Below are 19585 nucleotides of genomic sequence, written 5' to 3'. Positions count from 1 at the left end.
CCAGGATGGAAATAAGGTTAAAAAAAAACTATACACAGCAAGTTGTTACAATCTGGAATGTAGTACTGGCTTTCAGAGCTTGTTAGAAACAAATTCAGTAACAACTTTCAAGAGAGAATTGGATATATATCCGTAAAAGGACTAATTGGCAGGGCTATAGTACAGTGGAGTGGAACCAATTGGATAGCTCTTTCAAAGAGCTAGTAAAGATGTGATGAACTAAATGGCCTCCTTTTGCGCCATATGATTTAATGATTTCCAAGAAAGACTAGATTACTTGAATTTCAATTCTGCAGCCTAGAATAATGGATATATTGCTGCAGGTTTTATCTGAAGCAAAACAACACTGTTAACAATTCCACTGACAGCCAGTCCTGCCTGTCAAACTTGCACACAGTCATTATCTGTAGATTAAATAACCCAAACCACCCACACTAAAAGGAAGCCGTCCAGAGATACAACCATCAAGAATTTGTAATTGGGTGCATTTTGCAAAGTAAACATCAAATCCCGCACCAAAAAAAAATTTAAAGGAAAAAAAAATCAGACATATCTGCGGGTCCATTTGACCTCTGGCCAGCCCCACAGTTTGAATTCCACAGAACCACACAACAGCCTGATTGGATAGCTTGAAAAACATGCCGAGGTGGAAGCAATTAAACAGAAGCAGTGGGAGGATTCTTTGGGGCATTGTTTAAAATGCAACTGACAGAGTTTCCCCATTTTCTCTCAAGTCTCATATTTTCACATACATTCCTGTCCCAAATTAGAAACTCTGTGGTAGAACTGCACAATCCTAAACATTTATGAAAAAATAAATCATTTTTCAGAGCAGCCTTCCAGCTGTTGCTTCTTTGATTGCGCTTTGCAATCAAACTCCATTCAGCCAACAATAGGACAAAATGTTCCACACTGAACAGCTAGCTGTGTTTTTTGATCTGGTTGAAAAAGCTCCCACATTAACCCTCTAGTGTTACACAGCTTTTTCACAAAACGGAAATAAACACAGTCTTTAGCAGAAGAACTGACTCACCATGGCTCAGAAATTCCATGTGCTTTCTTCCAAGTCCCTCTGTCCTCCCCAATGTCCAGAGAACTGGCCTCAATGGCTAAAGATGGCCATTTAGGCCTCTCTTTGGAGGGTTCCAGTCATTTCCTATTGAGGTTATGGTGGGAGACCAGGAGAATCCCAGGAAATTGTACTCATATCAAGATATTTTGTGGCTGCTTAAAGAATCAGACTTCAGTGAGACGTCAGTGTACCTTTAAGAAAGTTTTTTAAAAAAAATCTTTTTTGCAGCTCACAGCTTCAGTGGTGTCATTGTTGCCGGGCTGACTACAATGAGTCCTGTTATTGCTACTTAAGTGGTAAATGGGGTTGTTTATGTTTACTCTGGGATTAGTTTTACGATTCTGCATTGTTAGGAGAAAATGGCATGGACAGTTTCTTTTCTTTCCAGCGAGTTTAAGGTTTCAGTTTTGCAAGTTCTGAGGCTGCAGTTTAATTTTTAGTTTTAGCAGGGGCATCAAACAAGAAAGAAGCTGAAATGGAAATTCTGCTGGTTATCTCAAGGCAACATTTTGCCTTCTAGAAGGAAAGTGCAGGCTTCGAAAAGACTCAATTCCAGTCAACTGAGATTTTAACCTATGTTGTGTTAAGCTTGTGAAAAGGGTTTTGCCTATGAAAGGTTTTGGTTTGTTGGAACAGCTTTAATATTCAATTGAGGGTTAATACATTGTTGTGGTTGTTTTCTGTGTTTTTTTGTTTGTAACTGATAAACGGAATTGCTAATTTTCTTTCTATACATGTTAACTATATTCTTAAATAAACTGTATGATAAAAGCTCTCTAGAGGGTTATTGAATTATACCTGAAGTGAAACATATCATGCTCATCCTAGCCAAATTCAAGATGCAAAATTTATGATTCAGGTGGGCTTCATAAAACACTTTGGAGTTTCTAACCTGACCCATAACATCAGCTAGAGTGATCACAAATAAAATGTTTCTGCACATATAGAATCCCCAAAAGATGGCTTCAGATGAATGATGGTTCAGACTGACCCAGGAGCTGGCTTCATGTGGGAGATTGTTTAGGTGGAAGATTGTTTAGGTGGGTGGTCACCCAGAAGCTGGGTTCAGGTGAGTAAGAGGTTACTCAAGTGCATTTTAAATTGTTAAACCCTGACAGCTAGCCTCTAATTCAGTGATAGGCAACCTAGATTAGTGAGTGGACATGAGTTTCCCTCCTACTACTCAGTGGGTTGCAAGATTGAAGTCCAGCTTGTTGACTAACCATGATCCTATGTACATATTTAAGACATGCCGAATATTTCATAATGAGTTACAGAAGGTGCTTAATCATTCATGTATTAATAGAACTGTTATCAACTTCAAATGGTAAAAACAAAATAAATATTTATGCTTTGGATGCAAAGGGAGCACACATCTCTCACAGCCAATGTTGTGTGCAATCAGCATGCACTTCACTTCATTTGCTCTTGTTTCATGTGCATTTCACTTACAATCGTACTGGTTGGAAAAAACGATGTGGATGGAAATCAGCAGAATGTGCATGGGGAATGGTCAACAAAATGTTTTGTGGGCTGCACTCAGAACCCGATGGGCCACATTTGGCCCCTGGGCTGCATGTTGCCCACCACTGTTCTAATTACATATTTCCAATTACCTTTCAATTCCAAAGTAGAGTTGAATAACTCTTACCTGTAAAATAGAAGCAGAGCTGGTTCACCACTCAGTGTCCGTCTCCATTATCTGCAGGCTTCATTCGCATCTGTGCCTGCATCTGAGCAATCATTTCCTGCATTCGGCGCAACTGAGAGGAGAAAATAATTATGTATTTAAAATACAATATTATTACTGCACATCTCAATAAAAACACTTTTTCAAGGACAGCAATGTCACAATTGCACATCAAAACAAAACACCCTACTCATTTCAAAAAAATCCAGCAGCAAAATATCAGGCAATGTGCTGCATTCCATGTACAGACACTCAGGGCCAAAATTTCCCGTCCATGCAAAGGTCCGTTGACCTTGAGCGGGATTTTCCCATTTTGGGGCAAGCACGACCGGAAAATCCTGCCCATATTGTACATCATTAACCAGGCAGTTTTTTGATTAATATGAGCTACGAATGTGGTTCATTTGAGTCTCAGTTATAAACAGCACCTCAGATTTTAAAAAAAACCCTCAATAAATGGTGCCCAGTGAGACGAGTATCTCCTGACTTCTACTGAATATATTTTATATTTTTTCTGATGGCTATACACTACTGCACATACTCTGTGTAAACAAGCAAAATGATAAGCTTTAAAAGGCCATGTTATAACAGGAATGGTGGGGGGGAAGTGGAGGGTCTGAGAAAGATCCTTTCACATTGAAACCAAGTACTACGCATCCTGTGCAATACACAGCTGATGCTTTTAAAGGGCTGAAAATAGTTGTGTGGAGTAGATTAGCAGTTCTAATGGATTTGGATAAGCAGCTTCTATAGACTGTAGCTTCCCTCTCGAGCAAAGGTTTGTAGATCACAGAGTGATGGTACAGCAGGCCTGAGATCTCTGTGTACTTAGGCCATCTAACAGAGGAGGCTTGTATGCTGTTGAAACATTTATTTTCAGAATCACTTCAGGTAATTCTCAAATAGTTTGAGACATTCAGTAAAAAATCATGTTCAGCTTTTGGTTTCTATCATTGATGTTTATTTTATTGGCGAGGTCTTATCGAAAAGCAACTGCTTATGTTGGCACATAAATTGCAATATTTAAAAAATGCTATGTAGGCCACAATATCTGCCTGACTGGAGTGATCCCAGATGGATCGAGCATATCTGGAACCATATGGAAATGCCAGTGTAATTTGGTGAAGTTATCTGCGCTTGCAAGGAAATATAACACGGATAGGACTGATCCTTGAGTTTGAATGCAGTCTTGACACTCTATTATGCATTCATATTCAGATGGAAATGATGCTCACAGTTCATCCCTGCTGGAGTAGGTAACTACTGTATGCATGTAACTGGTTACCATTGAGGATGTGCCGAGTACTGGTCAGTCTCCAACTTTCTTCAGCATTCATAGTCTGACAGTACTGTGCCATCCAGTGGCAAGCACCACCAATCACTTGAGCTACTCATTCCCGCTCTCCCCCACCCCCACACTCACCCCTTTACTGCAGGGCTGCTGAACACTCACAATGAAATTAAATTCCAGACCACTGACTGAGAATATTTAATTCTGTCCTCAGCAGGCAAGCCTGTACAGCCAGTGAGGACTAAAAAAAAACCTGCAGAATTTTCAGGGAAAGCTTTTTCAATAATTACATGTTGCACAGGTCAGAACAAAGAAAACGGAATGGATGGGTGCATCAGACCTGATGTTAGAGACACAGCCAGATTAGATACATTTCTTGCAGATGGAGTGGCAGATTGGATAGATAATGTTTAAATAAAAAGCAACTCAGAATGATTATGAGGATTACAGCATAACCATTAGAGGGACAATGAGTGTTCACACACTAGCTAGATACCACTATCTAGCTGCCACTACATAGGGAGTACAACATTAGTGTAAAAAAACAATCAAATTTGAAGGAGGGGCAATGCTTGAATAGGGAAACAAGTCCTCAACAGGATTTGTTTCATGAGGTTCAATGCTTTACTGTTGCAAGGAATCCCTTTGAAGAGCTAGACTGAGAAATGCTGAAATGCGAAGAGCTACTGGCACTCTGCAATTCAAATATCAGGTAAAAATCTGGATCATCAAATTAATATCCATCTGCAGCTTGTGCCTGGTCATCCAGATAACAAAGCCTCAGTGATTTTCTATTTAAATTTTTAATGCCTCAGCCTTGACCTATTGCATTTCTTATGCCACAGGTTTTTCCCATTTTGAATTTTATGGACTGGTTGATTTTGAAACAGCTGCTCTTGTTGATAAATTGAGAACTTGTTCCTCAAATGTGGTCTTAGAATCATTATATGTGGCCTCATAGTGCGCCATGGTCCATAAACAGAAATGGTTTAGACCCCAAGAGCCCCCTGTGGAATTCACAGTCCCTATCTATAACAGGTCAATTATAATTTGAACAGTAATAAGTTAATATAGTTGTACTGACTGCATTACTCTGAAACTTAGTCACACTGATTAAACTGACGTTGAAATATTCTCTCCCCTTGCCCTCGATTCCAAAACAAAATGTGAAATAACAGATTATCCTTATTTTGCAACAGTTCAGATGTAGCTAACACTACAAAGTCTACATTAGTATTGAGGTTACTGAACCAGGTTACAGAATGCAGCTATTTGGTGCAATTCAGAGTTCAGTGGAAAAGTGTGACAGATCAAGGGCATTGCTGCACACATACTACGGGTTGGAGTTTTCATTCTGAAGTTGTTTTTGTCTTCATTAGTGAATGCCAGTGAGGCTGGTACAGTAAAGAAAGCCTGTGGGTGGAAAGTGAAATAGAAACATACACCTGCAGAGCATATGTGGAAGAAACCTTTCAAAAAATACCACAGGACCATTCCCAGACATTCAGACAACGTCTGTAGTCAGCGGGAGCCTGGCTTGTACCAGTTTGAATGGTGCTGTTACATTACAGGTCAGATAATGCTGTAATACTGAAATGTAGATGAAGAGACATTATTGTTGTTAGTATAAAGAACAGAAAGAGGCAAGAAATCCAGTTCCCGTGCCTTCCTCCGCTTGCAGGCACAGCACACATGCCGGTTGGCATAGGGCAGGATAGTGACATTTTTCTTCAGATCTGTATGAACCTCCTCCATCCTCTGGAGAAGAAAAGTTCTAATCACAATTTTGAAAGCACTGCGCAAGTGCAAAATTGTTCCTATGCTATTGCTCATCTGTCGCCACCCACACTGTGCAATTTACCAGCATATGAACAGCCCACAGCACCAAAGGTCATTAGCACAGAGAGGTCTGTTTTTACTTGAAGAAGCTGGTATAATATAAAGACAGTGTCATTTTCTGTGCAAAACGGTCAGAAAGCCTGCATTAAATGACTTAACTGTATCTACGCAGTACAGAAGTTAGATAGGTTCTAGCAGTGCATGGTGTGAGTTCCAAGTGCTAGGAAAAGGTATAATATAAAAACCTTGCTGAATTCAATACAATTACACAGTAATCAACTCTTACCAAACAGAACAAAATGAACTCCACACACTTATACTTACATCCATACTGTCCAATGCTTTTGAAGCAATGCAAGGCTGCCATTATTGTTGCCTCCTTTACACTATAATTGAGCACTAAAGGCACTTTATTGTGTCAAGGATCTGACCTATTTGCTATTGGAGTTGCAGAATTCTGCTGAAGCAAAGGCACAATGCCTTTGACAGAAAGTTTAAAGACTGTAAAGCTACAGGACACCCATTAACGTATTTCGGACAGGTTTAACATTTTCCATTCGGCTGCAACCTCAGCCAAATTGGCCAGCAATTTATGTTCTAGAATGCTGGCCTATATAAACCTTCCTCCATCGTCAAGAATCATACTTTTGATGCAGCATCTTCGACACTATAAATAGGACCGATTCACCATTATACGATTAGGGGGTTTAAGATCCTTAGAGGTCTTGACAGAGTGGATGTGGAGAGGATGTTTCCTCCTGTGGGAGAATCCAGAACCAGGAGTCACATTTCAAAAATAATGGGTCACTCATTTAAGACAGAGATTAGGAGAAATTTTAACAGGTCATGAGTCTTCGGAACTATTTTCCCCAAAAGGAACTGGAAGCTGAGTCTTTGAATATTTTGAAGACAGAGCTAGATAGGTTCTTGTGGAGCCGAGGTTACAATCAGATCAGCCATGATCTTATTGAATGGTGGAGTAGGCTTGAGGGGCAAAGTGGCCTACTCCTGCTTCAAAGTTGAATGTATGCAAGTAATTGCAAGTCTGAGAAACACTGAATTTTAGTTAGGATACGTGGCTGCAGACCATTCTCCAAACAGACTGTGGGAAATATTGCAATGATTTAAAAATAAGACCCTTGTGGGAGCATATATAGGTAGCTGGAAGGACTGGACAAGGACAAAAAGTCAAGAGTTTGGGATTTAGAGAGGAAGGGGATTCTGGCCACAGATTTTGGGGTTTGTGAGGAGACCTGGGTAAAAAGCATTTAAGAAGTCAAATCTTTGAGGTGAAGATACAAGGAGGTTTCAACAGTGAAGAAGTATAACCACCAATGGCCAGACAGCAGTTTGGGCCGTTGTTTAGCAATGTAAGGGGACGCAAAGTTCAAAGTTCAGTTCAGAATCAAGCTAAGACTGCACATGTTAAGCTCAGAAAAGCAACTCGGGAGGTCCTATCAAGAGAGATTTAACAGTTTAGGCCTATGCTCTCTGAAATTTAGAAGAATGAGGGGAAATCAAATTGAGGTATACAAGATGATAAAGGTATGGATAAAGTAAATGTGGAGCAGATGCCTCCTCTGGTGGGGCATTTTAGGATGAGAGGTCATAGTCTTAGGATAAGGGTTCGCAAATTTAAAACTGAGTTGAGGAGAAACAGCTTCTCCCAAAGGGGTGCGAATCTGTGGAATTCACTACCCCAAAGTGCGGTGGATGCTGGGACAGTGAGTAAATTTAAGGACGAGTTAGACAGATTTTTAATTGGTAATGGGTTGTAGGGTTATGGGGAGAAGGCAGGAAAATGGGGATGAGGAGCATATCAGCAGAGCAGACTCGATGAGTCGAATGGCCTAATTCTGTTCCTATGTCTTATGAACTTACATAGTTTGACAATTTAATACTTACACAGAAAAATTGCTGATATGTTAAAGACTAAAGACTTTTTAAAAGCAGAACAAAGACTTTAAAAGAGTAACTGCAAAGAGTAAAAGCAATAATTATTGATCACAATGATTTCAAGTACGAAAGGATAAAATGCTGCGAATTTTCTCCTCAAATGCAGCAAGATAGTATCAATACTGGATTTAATCAGCTTTTTCTATCCTCTTTCAGCCAACATTCAGAGAATTATAGAATTCCTACAGTTCAGGAGGAGGTCACTTGGTCCATCGAGTCTGCACTGACAACAATCCTACCCAGACCCCATCCTGTAACACCACATATTTACCCTGCTAATCCCTGACACTAAGGATCAATTTAGCATGGCCATTCCACCCAACGTGCACATCTAGAGAGGAAACCGGAGCGCCCGGAGGAAACCCACACAGGCACGGGGAGAATGTGCAAATTCCACATAGACACAGTCGCCCGAGGCTGGAATCGAATCCGGTTCCCTGGAGCCGAGGCAGCTGTGCTAACCACTGTGCCACTTCTGTTGGAAAAACCCCACTAACTGGGTAGGCTCTGCATTGACAATGACTTACTCGATGATAACCAGGCCATTGTTTTAAAATTTTACATTCACCATGCATTAAGGACAAGCTAGCTTGAAATTCAAAAGTGACAGATAGCAGAATGTCAGCCCCCTGCAACCACCAATCCATTTTCTAAATAATGCTCAACACAAATGGTGCCTCACGAACAACATTCTGCAAGAACTTGTGTGCAGCCCAACACGATCCCAGCAGCTCCTGAGAATTTGCAATTCCCCAGTACATTACTAGCTTCCTGGCTTCACTTTATATGCATGCATCAAAAGGTTTTCATCAACTGATAATGATTAGAACAGGTGAAATTTAATGTGTTTGCAAGAAAACCACACCAAAGCCAACAGTACCCCCTCTCTAAAAATAAGGCTGGTTGCATAAGGAGAACATGTGTGCACGAGTGATGCAAGACAACTGGCTGTTTTGATCTTGTTGATAATTAAACCCTTCGGTTCATGTTTTGCACTTGAATATCAGTATTTTAGTGCATTCAGGTGCCACATCAATTTTCATGCTGCAATGCATTATAGAAATTCATTGAAAACAGCGTACAAATTAAAGTCTCACATGAAACCTTAAGAAAATTGTAATTATTGTGAACAGATATAAATGACAGAGCAGATTTACAAAGCTGAAAAACCTTCCATTTAACTGCAACTTGTCCTAACTGAAGTTAAACTAATGACAAATTGATTTTTGAGGGCAGAGGTGGGATGGTGAATGAAGATACCAGGGTGGGAGTAAAAAAGGGGTTTGAGGAAGAATCCTATTGACCAGTTTCACTCCTATTGAAAAAGCCTTTCAATCCTTCATATACCACAGTGCTGACCTCTCAATCATTACACCTTGTATGCATCCCTTTAACCCTCCCTCCCACTGCAAACACCTAGTTGACAGGCTGCTGTAAAAGCAAAAAATAGTCAGTTGTCCAGTATCCAAGAGTGTCAAAATAATATCCAAAACCCTTTGCCATTTTCCTGTCTCAAATCCTAACCAATTTGCATTGTATTTTTCTTCTTAAATCAGATCTTCAGTATTCATCTTTTCTTTCACCCTTCAAGTGCCAGTCTTGGTTCAATTGATAGCATAGGTTATGGACTTTGAAATCCAATGGTTGGAGCACAAAATCGAGGCAGACACTCGGTATAATATTGAGAGAAAATGTTGTGCTGCTGGAAAAAAAGCCTTGTCTATCTTCTCAGATGAATATAAAAATCCCACAGCATTACTTGACAAGCTGGGTAAAGTTGACCTGGCCAATATTCATCTTTCAACCAACACCTAAAAGAACAGATAGTGTCATTGCTGCTTGTGGGAATTAGCTGTGTGTAAATTGGCTGCAGTGTTTCCCACAGTAATGTTTACATTTTAGAAGTAGTCCATTGGTTGTAAAGCCTTTTGGGACATTGAGGGCTTGGGAAGCACTATACAAATGAAAATCTTTGTTTTTTATGTCTACATGCACACATGTAACAACTTCTACTTACATACTGCTCATAGTGCTTTTAAAAGGTAGAACATCGTCCCAAATCATTTCACAGTGGGCTAATACATTCCAAGGGAATCCCTTACTTCACATCACCCTCAAATCGGCACTGTTTTCGGAAGAAAGTGGTTCAGTATGTACAGCCCTGCAGAGCAGCTCTGTCAATGGAAACATTTATAAAAAACCTAGAGCTGCACAAATCAAAATAAATGCTGGTCCCCAATAAGGGGTGCTGCCATTTCCGAGTTCCTGAGGTAGTAACCTGGAGTACAAATGCACAGAGCCTGCAGTGTGCACTGCTAAAAATAGAACATAACCAGAGGAAGTCAGCCCCAAACTATTGAAAGTTTCCAAGTTACCTGTATGATGGGCAATATTTGTCTGTAGAACAAATGGCTCACAAAATGATTTGATGAATACTATATAAAAGTTTGCAGGCGAAAAACGTGTTTTTATAAGAAACTTGGATAAAAACGGTGTTGAACCTGCGCTATTCTTAGACCTTGAGAGACATAGTGCAATTATTCACATAAACTGCTGGAGCCTAGCCAACCCAGTGAAATTGAAGTTAACTGACCTACTCTTGTAGCCACTGCAGAGGCTGGGAATTCTCAAGCGAGCAACTCAATTCCTGACTCCCCAAAATCTGTCCACCAACTAGAAGGCACAAGTCAGGAGTGTGATGGACTATTCTTCACTTGACTTGGATGGGTGCGGCTCCAACTACACTCAAGAAACCCAACACTATTCAGGACAAAACAGTACCCTTGATTGGCACCCCATCCACCACCCTAAAAAATTAATTTCCACCACCATCAATGCACAATGATAGCAGTGTGTACAATCTACATACTGCAGTAACTTACGCTTCTTTGAAAGCATCTTCACAATCTGCAACCTACCATATAGAAGGACAAAGGCAGCAGACATTTAGGAACAGAACACCTGCAGTGCTCCTCCAAACTGCACACCCTGACCTGGAATCACATCGCTGTTCCTTCACTACTGCGGAATCAAAATCCTACAACTTCCTTCCTAACAGCACTGTGTGTATAACTGCACCAGGTGGACTGCAATGGTTTAAGAAGGTGGTTCACTATCTTCTCAAGGACAATTAAGGATTAAAAAAAACAAATGCTGGCCTTACCAGCAATGCTCACATCCATGAAAGAATATTTAAAAAGTTGTGGGTATGTATGATGGCACACCAAAGTTAATTTCTTCAAATTTATAAATAGCTAAGGAATAACACTCGTTGAATTTTAAAATATCTAATGATAGCTCAGTGCATTTAATGGTGTTCAATAATTTCCTCCTTCAGCAAATGCGTTTGAGAGATTTTCCATTCCTTGGGCCACCTCTGAGTAAATCTGAGTCAGGTTTCCCATTTCAGGATTTTTTTTCCTGTAAGCATCATGAGGAGTCACTCTTCACGCAGAGATGTTTTTGTGCAGAGATCAATATCGTGACTGAGGAACAGTAATCTTCAAAAAGAAAGACTGAGCAATAAAGAGACCCCCAACTCACTCCCTCAAGTGAATAATGCATAAAATATAATGAAAAGTTTCAGGTGATCAGCTGCAGACAGTAGATACATTGGTTGTGATCTTGTACATTCTGTCCCTAGATTCTGGAGGAAAGGTTCCAGAAGATTGGAAGATCTCAAATGTGACACATCCATTCAAGAAAGGAGGGAGACAAAAATCAGGAAACAATAGGCTGATTAGCCTAACATCTCTCAGAGGGAAATTCTAGAATCCATTATTGAGGTAAAAGAAGAATATTTAGAGAAACATTGTACAATCAGGCAGAGTCAACACAGTTCTGCAATAGGGAAATTGCATTTGACTAATTCATTAGAGCTCTTTGAGGAGGTTACATGGTGGCTAAGGAGGAACCTGTACATGTGATGTACTTGGAATTCCAAAAATAATTTGATACGGTGTCACATCAAAGGTTGCTGCATAAAATCTCATGATGTAGGAGGTAACATATTAGCATGGGTAGAGGATTGGTTAGCTAACAGGAAATTGAATAGGTTTAAATGGGTCACTTTTGGGTTGGCAAGCTGTAACTAGTGGAGTGCCACAGGGATCAGTGCTGGGGCCTCAACTATATATAATCTATAACAATGATTTGAATGATAGGACAGAAGGTACAATGGGTAACTTTGTTTATAGAAACATAGAAAATAGGAGGAGGCAGCCAATCGGCCCTTCGAATTTCCATTCAATATGATCATGGCTGATCCTTTACCTCAATGCCATATTCCCATGCTCTCCCGATACTGCTTGATGTCTTTAGAGTATGTAAATCCATTTCCTTCTTAAATATATGTAGCGACTTGGTCTCCACAGCCTTCTGTGGTAGAGAATTCAAAAGATTCACCATCTTTGGAGTGAAGAGGTTTCTCTCTTCACCTCGGTCCTAAATGGCCTATCCCATATCGTGAGACCGTGACCCCTTGTCTAGACGCCCCCCCGCCCCCAAAAAAATTCAGCAGAAACTTTATCCCTGCATCAAGTCTGTCTAGCCCTATCAGAATTGTAAATACATCAACAAAATCCCCCATGCAGGCCCAGTTGACCCAATCGCTCCTCACATGGCAATCCTTCCATCCCAGGAATCAGTGGTGAACCTTCACTATACATCCTCTATGGTGAGTATATTCTTTCCAAAAAGGAGACCACAACTGCACCCAATACTCCAGGTATGGTTTCACCAAGGCCTTGTACAGCTGCAGCAAAACATTCTTGCTCCTGTATTCAAATCCTCTTGCAGTGAAGGCCAATATATCATTTGCCTTCTTAACTGCTTGCTGCACCTGCATGCTTGCTTTCAATAATTGGTGCACAAGGACACTCTGGTCCCTTTGTATATCAACATTTCCCAATCTATCACCATTTAATTAATATTTTGACATTGGGTTTTTCCTACCATGTGGATAACTTCATTTATCCACATTATATTGCATCTGCCATGCATTTGCCCATTCATTCAACTTGTTTAAATCACCTTGAAACCTCTTTACGTCCTCTTCACCACTCAAACATCCAAGTTTCATGTCATCATCATACTTGGAAATATTAATTTTGGTTCCTTCATCCAAATCATTGAAGTATATTGTGAATAGCTGGAGCCCAAACACCCTGTGGGATCCTACTAGTCACTACCTGCCTCATCAAAAGACACCCATTTATTCCTAATCTCTGTTTCATGCCTGCTAACCAATTCTTGACAAAGATGGTTGGAGAGTAAGTTGCCAAGAAGACAAAGAGTAGTGGTAGCAGTGGTAATGGCACTGGCACTGGACTAGTAATCCAGTGGCCCAGGCTAATACTTTGGGGACATGTGTTCAAATCCCACCACAGCAGCTGGGGGAATTTAAATTCAATCAATAAAGCTGGAATATGAAGCTAGTCTCAGTAATGGTGACCATGAAGCAAGCATCAGTTGTCGTTAAAAACCCATCTGGTTCACTGATGACATTTAGGAAAGGAAATCTGCATCCTTATGTGGTCTGGCCTACATGTGACTTCAGATCCACAGCAATGTGGTTGATTCTTAAATGTTCTCTGAAATGGCTCAACAAGCCACTCAGAACAATTGGGGATGGTCAACAACACCCACATCCATGAAAAAACAAAAGCAGTCTACAAAGGGATTTAGGTTAAGTGAGTGGACCAAAATTTGGTAGATGGAATATGACGTGGAAAAATGTGACTTGTACACTTTTGCAGAAAGAATAGAAAAGCATTATATTATTGAAATAGAGAGAGAGAGAGAGAGAGAGAGACTGCAGAACTTTAATAGTACAGAGGGATCTGGGTATCTTGGTATATGATTCACCAAAAGTTAGTTTGCAGGTACGACAAGTAATGAGGAAGGCAAATGGAATGTTGACGTTTATTGCAAGGGGAAATTGAGCATAAAAGTAGCGAAACGTTGCAACAGCTGTACAAGGCATTAGCGACACTGTATCTGGAGTAGTGTGTGATTTTGGTCTCCTTACTTAAGAAAGGATACAATTGCATTATCAACTCTTCAGAGAAGGCTCACTCAACTCATTCCTGGGAAAAAGAGTTTGTCTATGAACGCAGGTTGGGCCTATACATCAGAGTTTAGAAGAATGGGAGGTGATCTTGCTGAAACGTACAAGATCCCGAGGGGGCTTGACACGGTGGATGCTGAGAGGATGTTTCCTCTTATTGGAGAATCTTGAACTAGAAGATACACTTTAAAAGTTGGGACTCTCCAATTTAAGACTGAGATGAGGAGACACTTTTTCGCTCAGAAAGTTCATCTTTGGAATTCTCGTTCTTAGAGAGCAGTGGAGGTTGGCTCATTGAATATATGCAAGGATGAGTGACTTAGATATTTGATGAATGGAGGAGGGGTGGCAGCATAGTAGTGATGGTGATGGGTAGGAAAGCGGTTTTGAGGCAGCAACCAGATCAGCAATGATCTTATCAAATCAGGTATAATGGGCTGAATGGCCAACTCCTGCTCCTAGTTCTTGTGTGAGATATCAGCACTCCACATTAATTTAAACATGACTTTTGTGAGATCACTCTAATACAGTGGTCTCCAAGTGTTGAGTTTAGAACTATTATACTGGACATAAGTAATGTTCTTGCATCTCCTGACAAAGAGTGCAAGCGATTAAACATCATGAAAGCAACAAGCAGTGCTTGAAGGAGGAATTGATGACAGAAGCCAGAGGGTGGTTGTAGAGGGTTGTTTTTCAAACTGGAGACCTGTGACCAGCGGTGTGCCTCAGGGATTGGTGCTGGGTCCACTGTCATTTGTCATTTATATTGATTTGGATGAGAATATAGGAAGTGTGGTTAGTAAGTTTGCAGATGACACCAAGATTGGTGGCATAGTGGACAGAGAAGGTTATCTCCGATTGCAACGGGATGCTGATCAATTGGGTTGATGAATAGCAGATGGAGTTCAATTTAGATAAAAGCGAGGTGATGCATTTTGGTAGATTGAACCAGGGCAGGACTTACTCAGTTAATGGTAGGGCATTGGTGAGAGTTCCAGAACAAAGAGATCTCGGTGTACAGGTTCATAGCTCCTTGAAAGTGGAGTCACAGGTGGACAGAGTGGTGAAAAAGATATTCAGCATGCTTGGTTTCATTGGTCAGAACATTAAATACAGGAGTTGGGACATCTTGTTGAAGTTGTACAAGACATTGGTAAGGCCACACTTGGAATACTGTGTGTAGTTCTGGTCACCCTATTATAGAAAGGATATTATTAAACTAGGAAGATTGCAGAAGAGATTTACTAGGATGCTACTGGGACTTGATGGTTTGAGTTATAAGGAGAGGCTGGATAGACTGGGACTTTTTTCTCTGGAGCGTAGAAGACTGAGGGGTGATCTTAGAGGTCTATAAAAAAATGAGGGGCATAGATCAACTAGATAGTCAATATCTTTTCCTAAAGGCAGGGGAGTCTAAAACTAGACGGCATAGGTTTAAGGTGTGAGGGGAGAGATACAAAAGTGTCCAGAGGGGCAATTTTTTCACACAGAGGGTGGTGAGTGTATGGAACAAGCTGCCAGAGGTCGTAGTAGAGGCGGGTACAATTTTGTCTTTTAAAAAGCGTTTAGACAGTTATATGGGTAGGATGGGTATAGAGGGATATGAGCGAAATGTGGGCAATTGGGACTAGCTTAGGGGTTTTAAAAAAAGGGTGGCATGGACAAGTTGGGCCGAAGGGCGTGTTTCCATGCTATACACTTCTATGACTCTATGAGGAGGTGTGCTTCAAGCTGGAGATCACATTTTCACTGCATCCCACTAATTTGGCCCTTTTCTGGAAACCAACTAACATGTAGTGATTGTTCTTTGTTCAATCTTACTTGAAAAACTGGTTCCAGGGCATGTTTTACAAACACCGACCACTAGGCCATGGCAGGGACTTGACTTGAATGCTTATGTGACACAATTCAAATAAGCTGTTAGCTAATTATCTTTAAAAAGGTATGGAACACTACAGAACAGTGCTGCCTAGCATGAAGGGTTGACATTAATAATTAGTCATATTTTAAAGGTTGTGTCCTAGCAACGAATAAAAAAACCTGCTCTTCCGGCACGGATGAAACAAAGGAGGTTAAAAAAGCTATCCTTTTTTGAAAAGCACAAAATTCCTTCACAGAGCTGATAAGTGAACAGAAATTAGTGCAGAACAGGGGATATCATAGAATAGAATCATAGAATCCCTACAGTGCAGAAACAGGCCATTCGGCCCATCGAGTCTGCACCGACCACAATCCCACCCAGGCCCTATCCCCATATCCCTACACATTTACCCGCTAATCCCTCTAACCTACGCATCTCAGGACACTAAGGGGCAATTTTAGCATGGCCAATCAACCTAACCCGCACATGTTTGGACTGTGAGAGGAAACCGGAGCACCCGGAGGAAACCCACGCAGACACGAGAAGAATGTGCAAACTGCACACAGACAGTGACCCAAGCCGGGAATCGAACCCAGGTCCCTGGAGCTGTGAAGCAGCAGTGCTAACCATTGTGCTACCGTGCCGCCCTATGTTTATGATGTTAAACAATTTAAAGTTTGTGTACATTGGAGGCCATCAAGAAGAGAGTTAATAGAAGCTGAATCTGAGAGATGGCTGGGGACCGCTGTGAAAATCCCCTAGTCGCCACACTCCGGCGCCTGTTCGGGTACACTGAGGGAGAATTTAGCATGGTCAATGCACCTAACCAGCAAGTTTTTCGGGGAGAACACGCAGACACGGGGAGAACACGCAGACACGGGGAGAACACGCAGACACGGGGAGAACACGCAGACACGGGGAGAACACGCAGACACGGGGAGAACACGCAGACACGGGGAGAACACGCAGACACGGGGAGAACACGCAGACACGGGGAGAACACGCAGACACGGGGAGAACACGCAGACACGGGGAGAACACGCAGACACGGGGAGAACACGCAGACACGGGGAGAACACGCAGACACGGGGAGAACACGCAGACACGGGGAGAACACGCAGACACGGGGAGAACACGCAGACACGGGGAGAACACGCAGACACGGGGAGAACACGCAGACACGGGGAGAACACGCAGACACGGGGAGAACACGCAGACTCCATACAGACAGCAACCCAAGCCGGGAATCGAACCTGGGTCCCTGGTGCTGTGAGGAAGCAGTGCTAACCACTGTGGTGCCCCAGGTGCTGGCAAATCCAGCAAATGGAATACAACTGATCTCCCATGTAGCAGTTTGCCCTTCTAGTTTCAGTCCTTCCTTGGCCACTAGCTCTACCTTGCCACCATCTCTCTTGAACCCTTTAAAAGTCTCTGATTTTTCTCATGACTCATCTGGAATCTAGTGCTGGATGAACAAAAATCTTCAACATTGGTACAAGCCACTTACTCCATCCTAGCCCTGGCAACTGCCTGAGCTGAACATACCAGTTTGCAAATGTTGTCTTTAACCAGAAATGAGCTTCGAACCACATATGTTCCATAACCATGACTGCCTCCTTTCATCCTCCTAATAATGTTCAACTCTGTCCCCACCTCTGCTCACTTGCTGCTGAAACCCTCATCATTGATCAATTCTAGAGAAGCATGCCAGATTTTGTAGAGTGAAATTTTCAGACAGCATCCTGCCAACAGAGAAAATCCAAAATGTACTCAAAAATTATCAACCTCTTATCGTCTTTTCCATTCTCACTTTGGTATTAGTGACCTTAGTGATCTGATTCTGGTTTCTATTTTGGTGCCAGATGCTGATCTTCAAATTGCGACCCATTTTGCTTTTTTATAAGCATCAACCTTTCCTACCTCGAGTAGAAACAAACTAGAGATTGGAAACTCCCCTTCAACGATTATGCCTGTCCAGTACAAACTCTAAGTCTTCTTATGTTGTATATCAGTCACAGCATCTTAAATAAAATGTTGTTTTCCAGAGACATCAAAACTTCCTTAACTCATACAGAAGCAGTATCACATTGTGTAGCGCACTGCCAGATGCCACTGAGTGATGAGCAAGGGCAGTATAAATTGTGCCAGTGTCATTTATGTCACTTGTTTGTGTTATAGAACAACTGTTGCTCAGAGAAGACTACGAAGGAGTCGGTCTTCAACTTGCCGCCTGATGGTAAAGCTGATGTTTTAGATAAACTGCCCTTATAAAAACCCCTCATAAGTTGAAAACCTACCCTAGAAAATCTGAAGCTGCAATTTGGTAAGAAGTCATCTAAATTGTGCTGTACGGCTGTCATTTTCCCTGCTGGTTCATCATGACAGGTCATTTACTCAAGAAACCCAGGAACTGTTCATGAAAGGAAGCAATTGTTTGTTTCTTTAAGAAATTCCCAGAAGCCACAGACTGTCAGCTGATTTCCTTCCAAGCCCAACCAGAGAGTGTTCTGCTGATAAAGGCACATTTTACAACAGCCGAAAGATGCAACTCAGAGACCCTTATCGTATGAAGCAATTAAAGACAACACATTACATAAACACAGTTGTTTTCTCTCTTTTGGGAGAGGCTATCAGGTACATCAATTAATCATAAATTGAGTTCCATTTTCAAATAAAAAGAAGATGTGTCGTTTACGGCTTTGCAAGGATCCACTCCCTCCAATGAAAGAATATTTGGCCTTCCACTAAAAATGTTATTGTAAGAATAAAAGTTTCAAAATAATTAATCGTTCCAGTAAACCCATTTTGATATTCTAGTCATAAAAATGACACACAAAATATTATATGAAAAGAGAGGAAAGGAAAAAGTTATGATCAGATCATATCAAACGTCTGCATGCGTGCACTCATGTGGTTGGGGGGGTGGGGGAGAGAGCTGAGTGTGCCTAACTGAAGGTCAGTAAATTTAACACATTCCACATTTGTATTCAGCATTCAGAAATCCCGGACATACATTGCGCAAGTGAAACAGTGTAAAATCTTGACTCTGGCATTGGGAAAGCATCACGCTGGTCAACAATTTCAGAAGCACATACTTTAATGCATTTATAATCTTGCTTTGTGCAGTACCTAGCACAATTCTTTCAAAGACCCCTCTGCATGACAATATCTGAACTCCAACTGTAACACATTCCCATTGCACCACTTCAATTTAACATACAAACCATCCTGCTCGTCTCCCTGGGCTGATGGTACTTTTCTGCAAATTTGTTCACAAGGGTGTTTTTTTGTTATGAAAAGGCCCATTAGAAAATGCTTTGAGATGTCATCAAATTCTCTCCACATAGGGTCTTAATAGTCAGCACAAAGGGAGAACATTCATTCCATCAGTCTGAATTAAATTGGAGTCAGTTCTTGGAGCTGAAAAGGACAGTAGCAAACCCATTCACACTTCACACACATTTCTCAACATTTCTGGTTAAAAAAATTCACTGAACTACAAAACAGCTCATTGTTGTTCTCCAACTGAACGAACATTACAATCTAAATTATTTCACTGGAACTCAAGGCTTAGGATGGTTACGAGCCAGTCAGCTCCACATCAAGATATGCACTTAAACCGCACCCCTTCAACAATGTCAGGCTCCTGCTCCCTAAGGAAGTCAGCAGCTTGCATGTATGCGATTAGATTAATCCGAGTGCTCCTCACAGCCACACACACACACGCAATTGCTTTGCAGCTAAAGTCTGACTATCACGTGGCAACATGCCAAGCCATGCGAGCAATAAGCACATCTCAGGGCAAAGAG

At 41.3% G+C, this 19585-nt stretch overlaps 1 protein-coding gene across 3 annotated transcripts in view; it reads right to left on the bottom strand.

The window, feature by feature from the left end:
- The window catches only part of LOC144502672 (septin-2), a 139750-nt gene that overhangs the window by 7976 nt on the left and 112189 nt on the right, over nt 1–19585 (bottom strand). For 2 of the 3 annotated variants that reach the window (XM_078226855.1, XM_078226856.1), the window contains exon 11: nt 2724–2835. Coding sequence is in view for 1 of the 3 variants with exons in the window: in XM_078226857.1 (XP_078082983.1) it covers nt 2861–2879 (19 nt within the window). In the remaining 2 variants the exon portion in view is untranslated. Of the gene's footprint in view, nt 1–2723; nt 2880–19585 lie in introns of all 3 variants that reach the window. The other variant, XM_078226857.1, reaches the window with a different exon arrangement.

The sequence above is a fragment of the Mustelus asterias genome, chromosome 13 (assembly GCF_964213995.1).
Source record: "Mustelus asterias chromosome 13, sMusAst1.hap1.1, whole genome shotgun sequence".
In the NCBI taxonomy this organism is placed as follows: Eukaryota; Metazoa; Chordata; class Chondrichthyes; order Carcharhiniformes; family Triakidae; genus Mustelus; species Mustelus asterias.
Note: the sequence above shows the minus strand (reverse complement) of the source record. Positions and strands in the feature narration are given on the sequence as shown.